Below are 18,588 nucleotides of genomic sequence, written 5' to 3'. Positions count from 1 at the left end.
CCGAGACTATCCAGTCCCCTCCTGAAAGTCTGCTCCTCTTTTTGTCACCCTTTTGTCACTCCTCTTGGTAAACAGGAGGAGGAGAGGGATTTGGAAGGACGAAGGGTGACTAACGGAAAGGACATTAGGGGTGAGGAGAGCAACTAATTAAAGTCTAATGGAGTGCAAACAACAGTGAGGGAAACCAGAGTAACAAATCTGTTGAAGGGCTAAATCCCAGAGGAAGGATCCCAAATTACTTTTGAGAGGGGAGACTGGTTTGGAGAGAAAACCATTCTCTGAAGTTAGGAAGTAACACAGTTAGAAGGAAAATGTTATATGATGGATAAATAAAGTGCATAGAATTGCATCTGTTATGTACGGGTAGATGTCACTTTCCATTTAAATGGAAATCGAGAATTATTTTTTCTAGATGTATTTTGGTACCACAGACAGGGAAATTTTAATGGAGGAGTATTTGTGGTTATCAGCAATGATGTTTTGTTTTTCATATGGCCATTGTTATACAAGTATCAGCTTTGCATATTAAAGCTAAAGTGCTTTCCTCTGGCACTTTCTTGTTTCAGAAGTTCACATTACCAAACGCTCATTTTTAGGATGTGGCTGGTATCTATCTGCGTGATCTGAGAAAAGCTGAGTTGAAGGATCTACTACGTGAATTAAGAGAGGGTACAGCAATGAGGAGAGCGTATCTCCTCAGCTTGTTTTTCCCCTTCAAAGTATGAATAGGGAAGAGGCAAATTCCTAAAACACAGGACTCTGAGGACAGGGGAGCCATCTTAGAGAGTTTTTCCCCAAGTCAAACCTATAATAAATATGTGTTTAACTTAAACAGCAAAAAACTTAATTTGTTTTTTCACATTGAGAGGCAGTCATTAAGGTCACACATCTATTTCGGTTATGTATGTATTTTATGTACTTAGCTTTATAGGAAATGCTGGTCTTGCCACAATTGAATCACCTGACATCTGAAAATCAGCTGGGATCTCTCACTTCTGTAATAATAGGTAACATAACTGTGGTCTGAAAACAGTCCTACTACAGTTGTTTGATAGCGTAATTAACTGTGTGGTTAGATAGTAAGTACCCTTACTACTATTGTTGGTTAGATAGTAAGTACCCTTACTACTATTGGATGAATTAATCTCCTTTTAAAAAAATATAAGTTCAGTCTTCTAAGTGGTTTAATAAAGACATAGCCTTAGTAACTTTAAAAAAAAATTCTCAGGTTGGTAGTGTTAAATTTCTGGGGGGAAAAAAAAATATGATTCTTGCTTTATGTACTTGTGCCTTTTTTATACAGGCTTGAATGCTTTAGGGTAAGCAAGTAATCTCTTGATGTGCCTCAAAACTGTTAGCTGTTTTGTTTCTCCATGGTAACAGGAGTGTAAAGCAGTGTGAGCATGTTAGTGAAGTAGGCAGACATGAGATTGTTCAGGAATGGGATTACATGTGAGGGCTGTAGCTCTGGGGTGATTCTGAATGAGGGCATCTGTAACACGGAGATGCTGTGAATGTGTGCAGATGTGCTAACTTAAGGCAAGGCTTAGGGATCCAAAACTGTCCTAAAATGATCTATCATCAGTCTACAAAGTTTGCAGCAGTGGGAGGGATTATCAGACATCAGGTCGATGAAGCTCTTCCAGAAACATGGCTCAACATGTGAAGAGGCCTGTGCCAGATCAAGGTCTAAACATAGGGCTCTGTCTGAGGTTCAGACACAATTCAAGTCATAAAGCCTTAATGATATATTTTTCAGTTTAAATTTTTTTACATCCAAAAAAAGAACATGGAGTTTGGACAGGCAGATGACATCTAAATTAATGCAGAGTTGTCTGAAAGCTTCAGTCAGTAATGTTGCGATATTAACTAGGTGAACCCTGTTTACTTTTGTTCTCACCTTGGCAGAACAGTACATATCAAGAGTACCTCAGCAAGGTAGCTAAGATTGTCCGTTTCTTCATGAAAGAGCTAAGGTAGTGATTTCTATCAGCACAGCTTGATCACACACTGACCTCTCCCTGGCACTGATGCACTCTTATCCTTTTCTTGCCCTGCTGAGATGACTCTGACCTACTAGACTGAGATACAATCTAATAACTTGCATTTATAGTAAGGGAAAGGTTCTGGCAACCTTTTTCTCATCTGTGCATATTGCATGAGGGATTTCTCCCTGTCTGTTCCAACAAGCCGTTGTGCAGTGACTGGTTGAGCTAACCTTGCCGAGTGAGTCATGTTTCTTCCGAATGGATCCAGCCTGACTGAGGACAGAGCGGTGTGTACTTGCTTAAAAGAGCCCTTTTCTCACGTAGTTAAAACCTGGTGATTTCATTGTCTCTCCTCCCTTCCTCTCGGTGCAGGTAAAGGTAATCTGTTCTGGTTCGGAAGGCCACACGACCTGTACCAAAACAAAGCTGCTTCATGCCAAACACCTTCCCTTCAGCAGGAGTTTGTACCGAGGTTCTAGTTGTTTGATTTGCCTTTTGTTGTGTTTTTGGTTTTTTTTTTTTTTCTTTCCTGCAAGTGAAAATTAGCTTTTTTACCCAGGCTTCCTAAGGCTTGTAGATCAGTGCTGCCTTTGTGTTACATGAAACCCTCTCTGCTGTTTGTGCTCAAGTAACTTTTCACCAAATTGGAAAAATTCAACCACTATGCGACTTGGTGGCTGAGGAGAGACCTGAAGTCGTGCTGTGCAGAGGGAAAGGGAGGGAAAACTGAGCAGTTCTGGTTAGCTGATGGGCTGCGTGCCAAGCTCCAGGGTAGTGCTTCTTGTCCGGTGGCGAGCTGATGCACTTGGGAAAAGCTTTGTCAGCCCCGCGGCTTTGTTAGCCCCGGCCTGGTTAGCGAAGGATCGCGTCTGCACACGCCTCGGTGCTGTGGCCGGGGAAGTGACGGGTAAATGGCTCCGCTTCTGTCCTTATGTAACTGCCTCGGCGAGGTTGTGTCGGGGGAGCTATTTCGAGCAGCGGCGTTCGCTTCAAACCCTTTATGCAATGAGCTCCGCGGCCTGGGCCCGCGCCCGGCAGCGAGGGGAGGGAAGGCCCGGCCCTGCCTGCGAGGCCGCGGCCTGCAAGCGGGGCCCGGGCCTGGGGACGGGGCCTAGGTCCTCACTGGGGCCTAACCTAACATGGCGGGGTGCGCCCGAGCGGAGCGGGCCGTTCCGCCGGGCGCAGCCGCTCACTCGCTGCCTCACGCTCGGCTCCGCGGCGGGGCCGCTGCGCTCGGGCGGGTATTTACGGTACGGGCGCGCGCGGGCGGCCGTTACGGTAGCGCGCGGGGGGAGAGGGGGGGGGAGGGCCTACGTGCGCGGGGGCGGGGCGGGCAGTGCTGCGTGCTCGGCCCCGCGAGGCGCGTCTCCCTCGCGAGCTCGGTGAAAGGATTTGGCGCCAGGCGGGTCCGCTCCGCAGCTGCCGCAGCCGCACGAACCAGCCGCGCCGACACCCCCCCCCCCCCCCGAGCCGAGCCGCCCGCCGGGCCCCGAGCCGAGCCGCCCGCCGCAGCCCAGAGCCGCCCGCGCGCCGCCCAGCCATCGAGCCGCCCGCCGCCGCCGCCATGAGCTGCTCGCCCGTCAACGTGAAGAAGCTGAAGGTGTCGGAGCTGAAGGAGGAGCTGAAAAAGCGGCGCCTCTCCGACAAGGGCCTGAAGGCCGAGCTCATGGAGCGGCTCCAGGCCGCGCTAGACCAGGAGGAGGCCGGCGGGGGAGGCCCCGCCGGCAGCGCGGTCGAGCCTGGCAACGGCAGCGTGGAGGGGGAGGCGGCCGAGAGCGGCGGGGGCGCCGCGCAGCTTCGCCAGGGGGGAGGCCTCGACCAGGCCGCGGCCTCCACCGCGGAGGACGACGACGAGGAAGGGCTGGAGGCCGCCGATGGCGACGCCATGGAGCTGGGCGAGGAGAACGGCGAGCGGGCGGGGGCCGAGGGCGGCCCCATGGAAGAGGAGGCGGTCGGCGACGAGGAGGAAGAGGAGGAGGAGGAGGATGAGAACGGGGACGACCAGGGCTTCCAAGAGGGGGAAGACGAGCTCGCCGACGAGGAGGAGGCCGCGGCCGGGGACGCCAACGGGCACGGGGAGCAGCAGCAGCCCCCGCAGCAGCAGCCCCCGCCGCAGGCCCAGCCGCAGCCGCAGCAGCCCCCGCCGCTCCTCCAGCCGCGCGGCGCCGCCAAGGAGGCCCCCGGGAAAAGCGGCGCCTCGGGCCCCTCGGCGGCGGCCCCGGCCCCCTCCGGCCCGGCGGGCCCCGCCAAGCAGCAGCAGCAGAAGAAAGCGGAAGGCGGCGGCGGCGGCCGCCCCGGGGCCCAGGCCGCCGGGGGTGAGTGTGCGCGGCGGAAGGGGGGGGCGCGGGGGGGGGGAGGCCGTTAATCCCCCCCCTCCCCCCCGCGCGGCACCGCGTGCTCCCCTCCGGGCGCCCCGGTGGGGGCGGGGCGGTTGGAGGAGGAGGGGCCGTTGCGGGGTGGGGGGGGGGAGGCGCGGGGAAGGGGCCGCTGGGCCGGGGGGGGGGGGGGGGGAGGGGCGGCGGCGGAGGGGCCGCTGGGGCGCGCTGTATTGTGCCGAGCAGCGCAGGGCGGCGTGACGTCACTTCCGCCCTGGGCGCCGCACGGGATGGCGCTGGGGAGGCCTGGTGCCGTGGGGGCGGGGGCGGGCGGGATCCCTTCCCCGCGGGCGGCCCCGCGCGGGGCTCGCGCCCGCCTGCCCGCGCGCCGCCAGCCGGGAGGAGGCGCAGGCGCGCGGGCCAGGCGGCTCCGTGCCCTGACGGGGGCGGGGCGGGGCGGCCTGGCCTGGCCGCGCGGGAGGGTTTTTTTTGTGTTTGTTTTTTTTTTTTCCCCCGGAATTTCTTTCTTTCCTGGTTTTTCGCCGTCCTCCCCCCCACCCCCCCCCCTTTTCTTTCCTCGCCGCGTGGGAGCGGGCGGGCGTTCGGCGGGGCCTGGCCCTGCGGGCGGGTGGCGGGCGCTGCGCCGGCCGGAGGCCGTTCAGCAGAGGATTTCTGAGAAAATTCGAGACGGGTTTTTTTGGTTTTTTTTTTAACGTGGCGCAAAGCAAAATTCTGCTTCGGGGCGCGATTGCTTTTCTTGCGCTGTAGGTTCTTCACCGTTTCCCAAGCCAGAACCGTGGTACAGGGTTTTGTTCCCAATTAAAGTGTTGCTTTGTGTAATTAAATCATTAATTCTGTTACAGGAGATGCCAAAACGGAACAAAAACCTGGTGAGAAAAAGAGGGGAGTGAAGAGACCACGTGAAGACCATGGCCGTGGATATTTTGAATACATTGAAGAAAACAAGTACAGCAGGTAAACAAACTCCTGGTGCTGGGCAGCACTTTGCAAACAAGAAGTAAGTTACAGAAATGCTTATGTTTGCACATTGAAAATGTAAGTAGCTTCAGTTTCTTTTTTGCTTGTTTGTTTTTGTGTTGTTCAGGGCCAAGTCCCCTCAACCACCCGTTGAAGAAGAAGATGAACATTTTGATGACACAGTGGTGTGTCTTGATACTTGTGAGTAAACATGCTTTCCTTTACTCTGGAAAGATGTGGTGTAGCACTTTTAATCTTAAAACCACACTTTCTAAAGGTGTGAATGCATTTGTTGACTTTCATTACCAAGTAATATACTTTCAGTATACAAAAGAACAGAAGGATATGGGTACATATAACCATGGAATACATGGTTATGTTAGCAGTCATAAGTTTGTTGTTTCCTCATGAAATCTCTGATCAATCATACCGTTTTTCTGAAGAAATCTTAACGACAACACTGAGCTAGTATGGAAACTAAGCTGGCCAAGTGTAGAGCGAGCATAGAACACCCTAGAAACAGTGTGTGAACCTTAATTACAAAGCACGTGAGCTCTTCACCTCAGAAAGTTCAAAGAGTCAATAGTGTAGATGGCTACAGCAGTACAGTTTGTGAAGTGAGCTTCTTGCATAACTTGCTGAGGCCATATTTATGTACCAACCACTGGAGTATTTTTCTCATGTTTTCTGATAAATCTAACCAAAAAATCAGGTAAGGTCTCCTGAAAAATGACTCATTTATGCAGTCTGGAAGTTTGTGGAGCAGGGAGGTGATTTGTGTGGATGGAATGTCAGAGAGAATTGGTCAGAAGGGTGTAGAACTTGACAAGTACCTGCAGACAGCGGGGGGGGGGTTTGGTGCAGATGTTCCTGTGATTGTGATGTGCCACGGCTGGGGCAGACTTGACATACCCGTTCTTGAGGGTAAGTATAAGGACTTTGTGCAGTATTAAGAAACTTGAGTAAGTGATGTTTGAACATGTTGCATTCTTAAAGGAATGGACAGAAAGCTTAAATTTTAGCATTATCTGGTGTAATAGTTCCAGGTGGTTTTTTTTTCCCCAAGAAGTGTTTTGAAATGGAAGGAGGTATTAGTATACAGCCACGTAAATTGCTGAATATGCCATCCTTAATATTTGGTAACTAAATCTCAGGTTTCTAGCTGCCACTCTGGTGAGTAGCCACCTTTGTGGGAGCTTCTGATTTTCCCGGTACCTGAGTAGTAGTAGCTACTTCTCATTATTACTATTTCCAGTAGAAAGTTTTGTTACGAGACAAACTTTGTGATTTAGTTTGGAGTGTCAACAGACTGCTTGGAGAACAGAATCAAACATAGCTTTAAGACTGAATTGTGTAACAACTTGGCGCTCTCTTTTCTGGACCGTAATGATCCAGACATAGAAGAGGTTTAGCACTCTTAAATGTTTTTTTTGTCTCTTGCAAGGAAGCTGTAACCTCAGGTTCTGTTCTCGTTTGTTGTTCTAAAAGTAACCTGCACAGGTGGGTTTCTTCTGTATGACTTCATCTGGTTTTCATGCAAGAAATACAAGTATTTACTCCTTAGTACTTCTATCACAGATATTGTAGTTGCAACTAGGGATGGCTTTATGCAAACAAAAAGGTGATCTCATGCATGAGAGTTACCAGTAATACAGGGAAGACTGCATTTCGGGGTATGCGGGCAGCATGTAGATTTTATACAAGAGCAGAACAATTCACTGTTTGCTAATTTTGCTCCATTCTTGTAACTGTTGAATAGGTTTGGAGTTTCTTCTGTGGATTCACCTTACCATTTTGCATTGTCTTTTTGAAACCTACTAGAAGCTCAGTTTGAAACTTCATGGTGCTGCAGCTGTGAAGATGTCTGTAGTACAAAGGTTCCACTTAAGTTCTTACAGGGATAGGTGAATTCATAGTGCAGATTGTGTTACTTGGGTGAAGTAGGTTCTCTTACCACATTCTGCGTGCTTAACCTGTCTGCATTTGACTTAACTGACTATTTTAATTGGCTTAATCTAATTGGACTTGCTAAATAACTATATTAACCAAAGACTACTTGCAGTACTTAAACAAAAATACTTGTGTTACTATTTATTTCTCAGCTGCCCTTAGGTTTGGGCATGAGAGGTAAGACCGCTTCAAAAAAAAGTGTCTAGCAAATAATGCAAAGAACACAATGTGGGTTCCTTTGCCCTGTGCTGATGGAAGTATCTTAAGGCAACTGACCAAAAAGGTTTAAATAGATGAGGTGAAATTAAAGTTTTTAAGCAGATGGAAGAAATAGAGGGGAATTTGGTGGCAGAAGTGAAGGTGGCACCTTTAAAATTATTCTTGTTAACTAGCTTTTCGCAGGATTTTTGGCTGAGTGTCAGCCTGCAGCTCTATCTAGGCCTGTGTTCAGTTGCTTTCCTGAAAGGTGCTGAGCACTTGCTGGCAGTTTGTCTTGAAAATCACCTTTGAAAGCTGAAGTCACCTCTAATGCATAAAATTAGACTGCTGTGCTTTATTTTGTAGTAAGAATAAACAACGATTTTTATGTTAACAGATAACTGTGACCTGCATTTTAAAATCTCAAGAGACCGGTTTAGCGCTTCCTCCCTGACCATGGAAAGCTTTGCTTTCCTTTGGGCTGGAGGGAGAGCCTCATACGGAGTTTCCAAAGGCAAAGTCTGCTTTGAGATGAAGGTGAGTTAAACTGATGTTTTGTGGGAGGCTGTTTTGTGTGCCTAAATGTAATATTGTTTATACTTTTCAGGGGGTTTTTTTGTACTTAGTTGAAACTAAAGTGAACAGAACTTTCAGGCGGCCTTCTCTTGTGAGCCTGTTAAAGGATTCTTGATAAAAGATGGCTCAATTTGCAAAACTGCTTCCTCTTTTATAAGAACTTCCATTTAACAAAAAAAGGCAGCTTGCATTTGCCCGAAATGTGTAGTTTCTGGTCTCAGTTTTGAACCAAGGATTTTATTTGGCATGTCATGCATCAACACCTGCAGAATTTTCATACTTACTGGTAAGAAGTTTTCTTGTACTTTCTGAAGATTACAGAAAGCTTAGCTTTTTTTTTTTTTTAAAGGGGGTATAAATTATCCCAGCAGCCCTTTTTCTGTTCTTACTTAGTCTTTGAGTTGGACCTGCTCTAAGCAGGGATTTGGGCTAGATGACCTCCAGAGGTCCCTTCCAGCCTGAGTAATTCTGACTTATGTATGCAATGAATGTTGTTGAATTTTGAGTGCAAGAGTTCTGCTAAAGGGTAAGAATGGCAAAGAGCATTCAGCCTTGTAATAAATGGATTTCTCCAACTTGTTGACAAAAGAATAGCTGGAGGCACAAAGGTTGATTTATACTTTTTTTCTGACTTCGCAATATTAAAGGCTTCTTTGCGTATGATGTGCCTGTGTATATAAATGCTTACTCTGTTCTCTTTCTCTAGTACGTTCAAATCTAACCACTACCATGAGGAGTGGGTAGTGATCCCTTTCTCCATGCTCTTGCATTGAGTGATTTGTGTGTCTGTTGGCACCTCTCACTGTGGAAGGCCAATGAAGTGAAATTGATGTCAGTATTTATTGCCCCCCTTCACTTTCGAATCAGTTTCACCTCGGTCACGTGACTCAAATAGTTGTGGAAACTGGTAGGATACGGATCAGTTTCTTGCTTCAGTTTGGTGAAGTTTGTAAAGGCAGTTAGAAAATAGCTAGTTGCCTGCAGATTCCATTGCTTTTAGGTGGGGTTTTTTTGAATCTGGTTATGTTGTTTGGAAGCTGGCAGCTTGCCCAGGAAGTCTGCTTGCTGTGGAAAGGGATGAGAGTAATATTTTCCTCAGTCTGTGTAAAGCGTTCTTTTTTTTAATCCATTACCACATTCTGTTGGCAAAGTAATATACTGTTAATACCAACTTTATGGTGATCTATTTTGTAAAAAAATATGTATACATCCTGTTTGTGATTTTAATACAGTATCGAAAGTGTTAAGGCTTTTGGCTGCTGAGAGGAACTGCTATGACTAAGTGCTTTGAAGGTATATGGTATCTCGCATCTTCGCTGCTCAATCAGGAGGTGTAACGATTTAGTGATTGGCTGGTGATTTCACATACTTAAGCATGTTTTATTTTTGCAAAAGGTGATTACTCAGTCTTAGCAAAGATTTAACCATAGTGGAAAGGTTACATATGCTACCTTTGTGTTTCCATCTTGTTAGTGTCTAATAAATACTACATACCTTTTAATGAATAATTTAAAAATAGGTTACAGAAAAGATTCCTGTTAAACACCTGTATACAAAAGACATTGACATACATGAAGTGCGAGTTGGCTGGTCACTGAACACAAGCGGAATGTTGCTTGGTAAGACTTCAGCATTTGATTACTTTTGTATTATTTACTGTGTACGTGGTTGAGATTTTTAAGTCATTTTTTCTTAAGTGGAAGGGAAAAGCTTAGTGATTGTAGTCCTTGTGCTCTGAAGAGTGGTCTTAACTTCAATCGTTCACTGGACATGGTGCGAGAAAGTTTGTTACTGGGACCAAATAAAGCCGTTAAGTATTCAGATGTGCAAGGATTACATGATTTGAGAGTTAATTCTTTCACTGGTCAGGTATGGGTTGTGCAAAACATTCCTGAAGGATGTAAGGATTTCTCCTTCCCATGTAGTGTCAGAAATAGGAAGAGAGTTCCCCCCCTTTTTTAAAAAAAAAAAAAAAGATGGGGCGGAGTGTAAGAGACAACCAGTGGGAAAAAAAATCCTGGATAACTGCACTATCATTCTTTTGGCTTGGGTGGAGAATCTTCATTTCTGGAAGTAGGTAGGAGGAAGTACAGCTTCATTAGATACATGAGAACTGATCACAGTGGTATTTATAACTAATACCTGCTGCTGAGAGATATCTTTGTGGGAAATGTGTATGAACTGGTATGTTCTGACAGCAGCAGCAGCTTTCTACTTAAGTACTTAAAGTTCCGCCTGAGTCCTTGTGTTTGACACTTCCTGTTAGCTTGTACCTTGCAGCTTCATCCTCAGCTGTCGTATATGCTGAATGTCTGCTGAACTCCCTTTAAAATGGGGAGGGGTAAGTGCTCCTGGAGTCTAAATTCAGAAAGCCTTTCTGACTATCTGCGTTACAGGTATACCAGTGCATAATCAGGTCTTCAGAGTTTAAAAATACTTAGTTATGTCTCTGTCTGACAGTTCGGCTTTATGTCAGCCTGAGTCTGGAACCAGCAGCATGAGGCTCTTCAAACTGGTATGGGGGAAGCAATGCTGTTCCACCTCAAGTGAGAGTATTTTTGAATACAGGAACAAGCTGTAGGTGTTTGGGGGGTCACAGTTTGTTTTGGCATTAATAAAAACATTCTGAACAGCGGCTTACTTAAGTAGCTGTAAAGCGATTGTATTTCTAAAAGGTTGGGTGAAAATACCAATTTTTAAGAAGCTTAAATTATTTCTTCAGGTGAAGAAGAATTTTCTTATGGGTATTCTCTAAAAGGAATAAAGACATGCAATTGTGAGACCGAAGACTTTGGTGAGAAGTTTGATGAAAATGATGTGATCGGATGTTTTGCTGTAAGTTTTCACTTACATTTTCTTTTGAGGAAAAACATCCCTGAATTTTTAGACCACTTTGATTTGAGAAGCAGTAAGCCAAGTACAGAAAAACTTGGAGCAGGACAAGTTGTTTAACCTAGGGAGGAGGTTGAAATGGCAGGTATTATCAACAATGACTGCCGTCAACATGTTAAGATTTTGTATTCACAGACAAATGTCTTTAAAGCCTTCAAAAAAAATCAGATCTTAAAAGAGATTATCATTGACAGTAACTCAAGAGAAAACTTGAAGTAGTTCCTTCATGGTGTAAGAGTGTTACAGAAGTTGAGAGAATGTAGTCAGTATAGTGAAATGACTAATACAGCTTTAAAGAGCGAGGTGAGTCATTTTATCCAAACTAACGCTTTGTTTGAAAACCAGAATTTCGATGGTGATGAAGTGGAACTCTCGTATTCCAAGAACGGACAAGAGCTTGGTGTTGCCTTCAAAATAAGTAAGGAAGTTCTTGATGGGCGGCCACTCTTCCCACACGTTCTCTGCCATAACTGTGCAGTTGAGTTCAACTTTGGTCAGAAGGAGGAACCTTACTTTCCTGTACCTGAAGAGTATACCTTCATCCAGAAGGTTGCCCTGGAGGACAGGGTCCGAGGACCAAAGGGACCTGAGCAAAAGAAAGATTGTGAGGTAAGTTTCTTGTTGGTAACCTCTGAGTTGTTGAGATAAATGAACAGAAGCAGTGGAGTTTAAGCAGGCTGTTACACAACTCGGACCTTTTTGTGGGGGGGTTTTAGTATCTGGTATCCCATGACTCTTCACACCCCCCCCTCCACACACACACACACCACCACCCTCTCCAGTTTCCATTAGGCTTGCTGGTCTAAGTTGAATGCTGAAGAAAATCTTTGAACTAGTATCTCAAGTATAGAACCTGTCATCCTAGGTGGTGATGATGATTGGCTTGCCTGGAGCTGGCAAGACTACATGGGTTACTAAACATGCAGCAGCCAATCCCGGGAAATACAACATTCTTGGGACAAATACTATTATGGACAAAATGATGGTAAGTGATAATACGACATTTTATTTGTTGATACGTTAAAGACTTGCTGTAAATTCAGGGTCTTTGGCTGCCATGGGCTTCTTTTGTATCAAAGAAATGTAAGAAACCAGCTGCTGGTTAGCTAGTGACTATTAAAGAGTTTTATCTTGCTGAGCCACTGCTTATGCATGGCACAGCAGGATTCTGAAGCTTTTTTTGGTACTATATAAGAAATAGTCAGCTGCTGTTGACTGTGTAAGTATTTTTACTTCTGTTTTTTATATCACTGTCCTCAGAGCATGTAGCTTTGAATTAGTGATGTGATGAGTATACCTTAGATTCAGCTGTATTGATTCACCTAGATTGTTTGTTTAAAAAGCTCTTTGTCTTATGAAGACTTTGGGAATTTCAGTTATGAGATTGTAGGCGTGGCCTTGAATCGAACAGTCCTTGAAGGGAGGTAAAAAGTATTCAGCAAAGAAAAACGTTGGCCACATGTACAAGGACTGCTTCAACTCTGGGAAATCTCTCCGTAGGTTGCAGGTTTTAAGCGGCAGATGGCGGACACTGGAAAACTTAACACACTGTTGCAGAGAGCGCCACAGTGTCTTGGAAAGTTCATTGAGATTGCAGCTCGTAAGAAGCGGAATTTCATTTTGGATCAGGTAGAAGCTTCAGTGAAAAATGGTTAAGGAAATGTGTTGTAGGCTGTAGTGTGGTAATTAAATGGGATTAAAGTTACATTGTAATAGTGGTGGTTTCACTTACTGACTTACTACTCATTCAGGGGACACAAAGTTGAGATATTACTACAAATGTTTGTCTGAACTGCTTTGGATTTATGGGATGTGGGAGGATTAGTGTTTTAACACGTGAATATGAGCTCGTAACTTTGCATTATGCAGCATCTTTATGTCCAGTTATTTGTAAACTTCATTGCAAGCTCTTGTAGAGGTGAAGTCTATACACCATAAGTTGACTTCCTTAACTCTTACAATGACAGCTACGTGTAGTAAGTTACTGCATTTTTTTCAGACAAATGTGTCTGCAGCTGCGCAGAGGAGAAAAATGTGCCTGTTTGCAGGCTTCCAGCGCAAAGCAGTTGTTGTTTGCCCAAAAGATGAAGACTACAAGCAAAGAACACAAAAGAAGGCAGAGGTGGAGGGAAAAGATCTTCCAGAGCATGCAGTTCTCAAAATGAAAGGCATGGAACATAATCCTATACCGTGTTCTAGGATGCTGAGTATCTGTTTAAAGGATTACGTAAACGTGAAGTCTAAAAAATCACTTTATCTTAAACAGCTGTACTTAAACAAAACTGGAAGACTACTGTAACTTGTAGGATAACACTATATTGTGTTCCCTCTGCTGCAGTCCTTAACACTACTCAGTTATGCTGATATGCTTCATGCAGATGCACAAAGCTGTCTTGGCATAAAGTGCCCTATAGAAGTGACATATTTGGCAGAAACTGGTATTCTGAGTGGAGGCTTATAAAAGAAAAAAAGATACAGGCAGAATGTTTTCAAGGTCTGGAACAGTACTGGCAACTCCATGAAGATCTGTTTATTCCTTTTGTCACTGTTACATTTCTTAAATGTTCAAATTACGTAATTTTGTCCCAATGCTGAGGGAATGCAGGGGGTGGGATGAAGAATTGGAGAAAGGTGGCTAAATTATGTCTTAGATTGTAGCTGAATGTAGATGCTGAATACTCAGTGTTTTTGCAATTATAGGGAACTTCACACTGCCAGAGGTAGCAGAATGTTTTGATGAGATAATCTATGTAGAGTTGCAAAAAGAAGAAGCTCAGAAGCTTTTGGAGCAATATAAAGAAGAAAGTAAGAAATCTCTCCCGCCAGAAAAGAAACAGAACACTGGCTCAAAGAAGAACAAGAAGAGCAATAAAAATCAGTTTAATAGGGGTCAGAGAGGGCGTGGAGGATTCAACATGCGGGGCAACTTCAGAGGAGGAGGTGAGCATAGAAATAAGCCTGTGAATTTTACAGGTTGCTGCAGCTGGCGGGGGGGGGAGAGGTTGTAGTACTTGCATTGCAGTTATTATGTAGTGGGAACCTTGATGTCAGCATGTTTAATGTGTCAGTGCAAAGTTAATTGTCCAGCTTTCAAAATGAGGATTGTCAAAATCCTAGATTACACTGTTGTGGTTTGAGGCACAGCTTTGAGTTTTTGTTAGATTTGGTGTTAGCTTATATACCAGACTGTACGGGGGGGGCGGGTAGCACATGGTTAAATTACCATTTTTCACTCTGACCAGATGACTTAATCTTTGCATTGAAATTTTTGCACTGAATTTGGACATCTTCTATCTGTGCCATCATTATTTTGAATAATCTTCACATAAGTAGTACTGCAGCCCAAACAGTTACTTGATGGAAGTAACTCTCTCCCTGCAGTCCCTGGCAATCGTGGTGGATACAACAGGAGGGGAGGCAACATGCCTCAGCGAGGCGGTGGCGGTGGTGGCGGCGGCGGTGGCAGCAGTGGGGCAATCGGCTACCCGTATCCGCGTGGCCCTGTCTTTCCAAGCAGAGGTGGCTACTCAAACAGAGGAAACTATAACAGAGGTGGCATGCCCAACAGGGGAAACTACAACCAGGTGATGCTTCTGGGGGGTTGATTAGTTGAAGTACAGTACCCCTGATGATGATGTTTGAAAGGTTTGGTGGATGTGAATAGCCACAGACTGGGCTGTGGGGCTGCACTAATCCCCCACTAAAAGGCCTAGCTTTCCGGTTTAGTGATGTCCCCAGAGCTTTGAATGTTGTGTGGGCAGTTCTGATGCAGATGTGGGGGTAACTTTCTGGAAATAGCTCTGGAGAGAGTCTTTGTTTTCGTGTCTAGTATCAAACGCAGCTAGTAAAGACATAGTAGCGTAGGTATTAACCGATGGAATATCGGTGGAAGTATTTGAAAAGGTGGTTTGGATTGCTGAAGAGCCAGCAGATGGAGCCCAAGCTGGTAAACATGGCTCAGGTTTGTCCGACCCTGACAAACAGGGGAAATGCACTATTTTATCTAGTAGTAGCAATGTCCCTGTTTTGTACCATAACTTTTATTTGGAGTTTTGAGGACTAGCTCTTCTATTTTCAGTTGTATGACCCATATCCTTTTGTCTTATGAGATAACACATCCTTGTAGCAGCTACAGCCTTTCCTAACTAAAAATAGGCAAGCTCTTGTATTTTTAGTTGTCCTGGTGCAGTGTAGCAGCTGGAAATGGGGTGAGTCAAAACTGGATTAGCCAGCTTTCCAGACCACTGGCAACAACAGTTGGAGCTGGTTTGTTAATTCTGAGGCTCTTGTCCTGTGTTTCAGAAGCAGTTGCTTGGAGGGGGAGGGTATTCTGATGTTTTTTAGGGAGGTGCTTTGTTTGTTTTAACCTAGGCCTGATACCTTGTGTTTTAAAGTTCTGTATAGCATGTGATGTTTTGGTGGTAATAGGAAGGTTGATATTTGTACACTTCGAAAAACCCGTATAGATGCAGTAGTTGAAAACTGTTGTCTTCTTGCAGAACTTCAGAGGAAGGGGAAATAATCGTGGCTACAAAAACCAATCTCAGGGCTACAACCAGTGGCAGCAGGGTGTAAGTAGTCGGAACTTTGCCTTTTCACTGAGCGTTAACTTGAATGTTTCACAACACTGTCTGAAATAACTAGATGTGTAATCAAGACTGGTTAGCAAAATCTTCTAATGCTAGGTAATACCACTATAAATAGTTTTCTGTGCAAAACTTAATCTGGCTTGATGGTCTTGACCTATCAAGTAACAGCTATGGCTTGTTGGTCTTAATGGTATGTAGTATTTGGCTTCACGTTACTGCTGTGAAGCAAGCTCTTAACTGCCTTCAGTTTTTAGGAACTTGCTGTTACTTGAGAGGACTTCAGTCTGCTAAAGCTCCAGGAGAACTAGGTGTTCGTTAAACACTTGATTTTCTGTAAGAGATGTAACCCTTGTGTGATTACAGGTTAAAATTAACTATTTATCCATTTATTGCAGCAATTCTGGGGTCAGAAGCCATGGAGTCAGCATTATCACCAAGGATATTATTGAATACCCAAATAAATGAACTGATACATATTTCTCCAAAACCTTCACAAGAAGTCGACTGTTTTCTTTAGTAGGCTAACTTTTTAAACATTCCACAAGAGGAAGTGCCTGCGGGTTCCTTTTTTAGAAGCTTTGTGGGTTGATTTTTTTCTTTTTCTTTTTTTGTACATTTTTAATTGCAGTTTTAAAGTGATTCGTAAGAGAACCTCAGCATTGTGCACGATAAGAGAATGTGTCAGTATTTCAGGGTTCTACATTTTATCTGTAAAATGTGACTTTTTTTTTTACCACAACAAAAGTAAAACGTTGCTTTGTACCTGGTGTCTTTTTATTAAAGAATTTTCTCCTTTTTCCCCATCCCCCAATTTCTAAGAAACAGTCGTGAGTCGTGTCACAATACAAATGTTAGCAACCAGATGCGTACGGAGGCTCCTGAGCAGCCCTCACGAACACCATGCGATTCTGTAAAGCTCCATATTACACTCCATCCTCTCTATGAAGCTGCTGGGTGAGGAGGGGAGGAGGGGAGGTGAAAGTTTCTGGCAATAACTAGGACTTTTTTGTAACATTTGGAACTCAAATGAGAAGTCGGGGGCAAAGAGGTCACCTGGGGCTCAGTAGCGAAGGTGGAGTGTATGTAGAAGCTCTCAAAGTTGTAAAACTTGGTTGCACTATTTGTGGAGGCTCAAACTTGTGAAGGTACAACACCATAATTTTTTTCCATTTGTTCTGCATTTTGATTCTGAAAAGAAGCTGGCTTTGCCCATTTCTTATTAAACAAAACTTGTTGTAAATCCAGTTGTCTAATGGGATCTATATGAAGTTAGCTGTGTGTCTGTATAACTCTTTCCCCACAAAATACTGTATACCTAGTGTGCTTGTAGTAGTTACTCCACCATTTTGTAAGCTAATGAAACTGTGAGTCACCCATTTTATATCTAATTTTTAATCATGTCAATTCTCAAATGGGTGTATCTCCTTAGCCTGCTGATTCCTTTTCTCTTTAAAGAAAGTGGGTGGAGAAATTTAACTCTAGACGTTTGTTTGCAATAAAATAAATTCACTTTACTCTTGTTTTGGGATTGTTGCCGTCAAGGTCTAAAATCCCTTTAAGGCTATAAAAAGGAACAGAATGTATGAAAGCGATGATGTTGGACAGTTTAAAACTCATTACTGTGTACATGCTGAAATACTTGTGTTTCTTTAAAAATCTAAACCGGTGGTTGCTCTGTCAGAGGTATATCACGTGTATAATCTCACAATTCAACGTGGTTATATGTATAGGGCAAAAGTCTTTGAGTTGCGCTTGCATCATGTAAATCCACTTAACCTATTTGTTGTAAAATGGTCATTAGGGAAGGAGCGGGGCGAGAAACTGGACAGGGAGTAGGAGAGGAGGAGGGTTGTCGTGGAGAACGAATCCTGGAGTTAAAGGGAGAGCTTCAAGTTGTTTTAACTGCTCTTCAGATTTACGCTTTTTGTAAAATTATAGTGGCGATGTTGGCTGCTGCTTTCCTCACATTTCAATGCTGTACGATGGGGCAGAGCTGTGACCGCCGTAGGTCAGGCTGGCGGTGCAGATGTGGGAACACGTGTCCCTGCCGGGGTGCGGGGTGTGCTGCCGCGCTCCCTGGGCAGGGCTCAGGCTGGCAGAGCCTCCCGGCCGCAGCCCAGACCTGGCGTCGGTGGCGCGCCTGGAACTTGCCGCCTCTGTTAGTCGGTTCCTGGTACTCCGCAGCAGTAAAGATAACGTTGTGTCGCTCTTCTGGCCTTTATAGCAGATGACATTGCGTATTGACATTAAACATTAACAGCACCACCTCCTTGTTAACAGTGCTTTAAATCATCCCTTGACTTCAAATGAGAGCAATGTAAATGTCTTGAAAGAAACACTACTTAATGAGCTAGAAACGTGGGGAATCGGAACCCAGATCTGTTTTGCTGGAAATGGAATTTTCTTTAGAATTGCAAAAAACAGTATAGTGTAATTAAAGTCCCTCTCCCTTCTACCCTCCGCACAGGAACTAACACTTTGTACGGAGTGCTGATCCTTTGCTTATTTTGGTACTCTATAAAATTATATAGTCCTAAACTGAAATACAAGAGCCTACACTTACTATGCGGTTGTAAAGCTCGTATTTTCATTCACAAATCTGGGATGTGTTGTTTTAAATCCTTCAATGTATGGTGTTAAAGGAAAAATTCACACTGGAGAGAAAGTGCTTTACCTGTCCTGCCCTTGGAGGAGTATTTCTACTAAAAATACTCCTCTGTGAGAAAGCTGTTCTGGTAAGTTCAGCGTTCAGAGCAGCTTCATGGCAAGCCCCAGGGGCAAGTGTAGTTTGGAAAGGGGGCACAGGAGCCCAAGGATGTCCCTGCTTGTCCCCAGCCCTCGCCTGAGGCTGTACTGCCCTCGGCCCGCGTCCCCCCGCAAGGGAGATGCTCCCCCAGCTGGGTCTGGAGAGGGGCTTTATTTCACCGTGTCACAAGGCCTTGTACGGAAAAGCCCTCGCCTACGCCATCGCTATGTTAAAGCACTTAAATTTGCAGTTTGTGTTGCAAAAAGGCAATAGAAAATGTAGCTGATGGCTGCAGAAAGGTGAGGAGAGGGCCTAGCCAGCTGCAGCATTGATTAACTTCTCGCAGTTAACGAGGA

The 18,588-nt window shown here is 45.0% G+C and overlaps 1 protein-coding gene across 1 annotated transcript; it reads left to right on the top strand.

The window, feature by feature from the left end:
* The first annotated feature begins 3,348 nt into the window (after positions 1-3,348).
* Positions 3,349-18,048, top strand: HNRNPU (heterogeneous nuclear ribonucleoprotein U). Its single transcript, XM_075412644.1, has 14 exons — positions 3,349-4,303; positions 5,167-5,278; positions 5,409-5,482; positions 7,827-7,966; positions 9,525-9,624; positions 10,728-10,840; positions 11,243-11,506; positions 11,763-11,882; positions 12,398-12,526; positions 12,897-13,065; positions 13,598-13,837; positions 14,279-14,481; positions 15,397-15,468; positions 15,882-18,048. The coding sequence occupies exons 1-14, from the start codon at positions 3,553-3,555 to the stop codon at positions 15,933-15,935; spliced, it is 2,541 nt and encodes an 846-aa protein (XP_075268759.1). The 5' UTR covers positions 3,349-3,552; the 3' UTR covers positions 15,936-18,048.
* The last annotated feature ends 540 nt before the right edge of the window (positions 18,049-18,588 follow it).

The sequence above is a fragment of the Opisthocomus hoazin genome, chromosome 2 (genome assembly GCF_030867145.1).
Source record: "Opisthocomus hoazin isolate bOpiHoa1 chromosome 2, bOpiHoa1.hap1, whole genome shotgun sequence".
Taxonomy (NCBI): Eukaryota; Metazoa; Chordata; class Aves; order Opisthocomiformes; family Opisthocomidae; genus Opisthocomus; species Opisthocomus hoazin.
The sequence above is the reverse complement of the archived record's forward strand: the minus strand, read 5'-3'. Positions and strand labels throughout refer to the sequence as shown.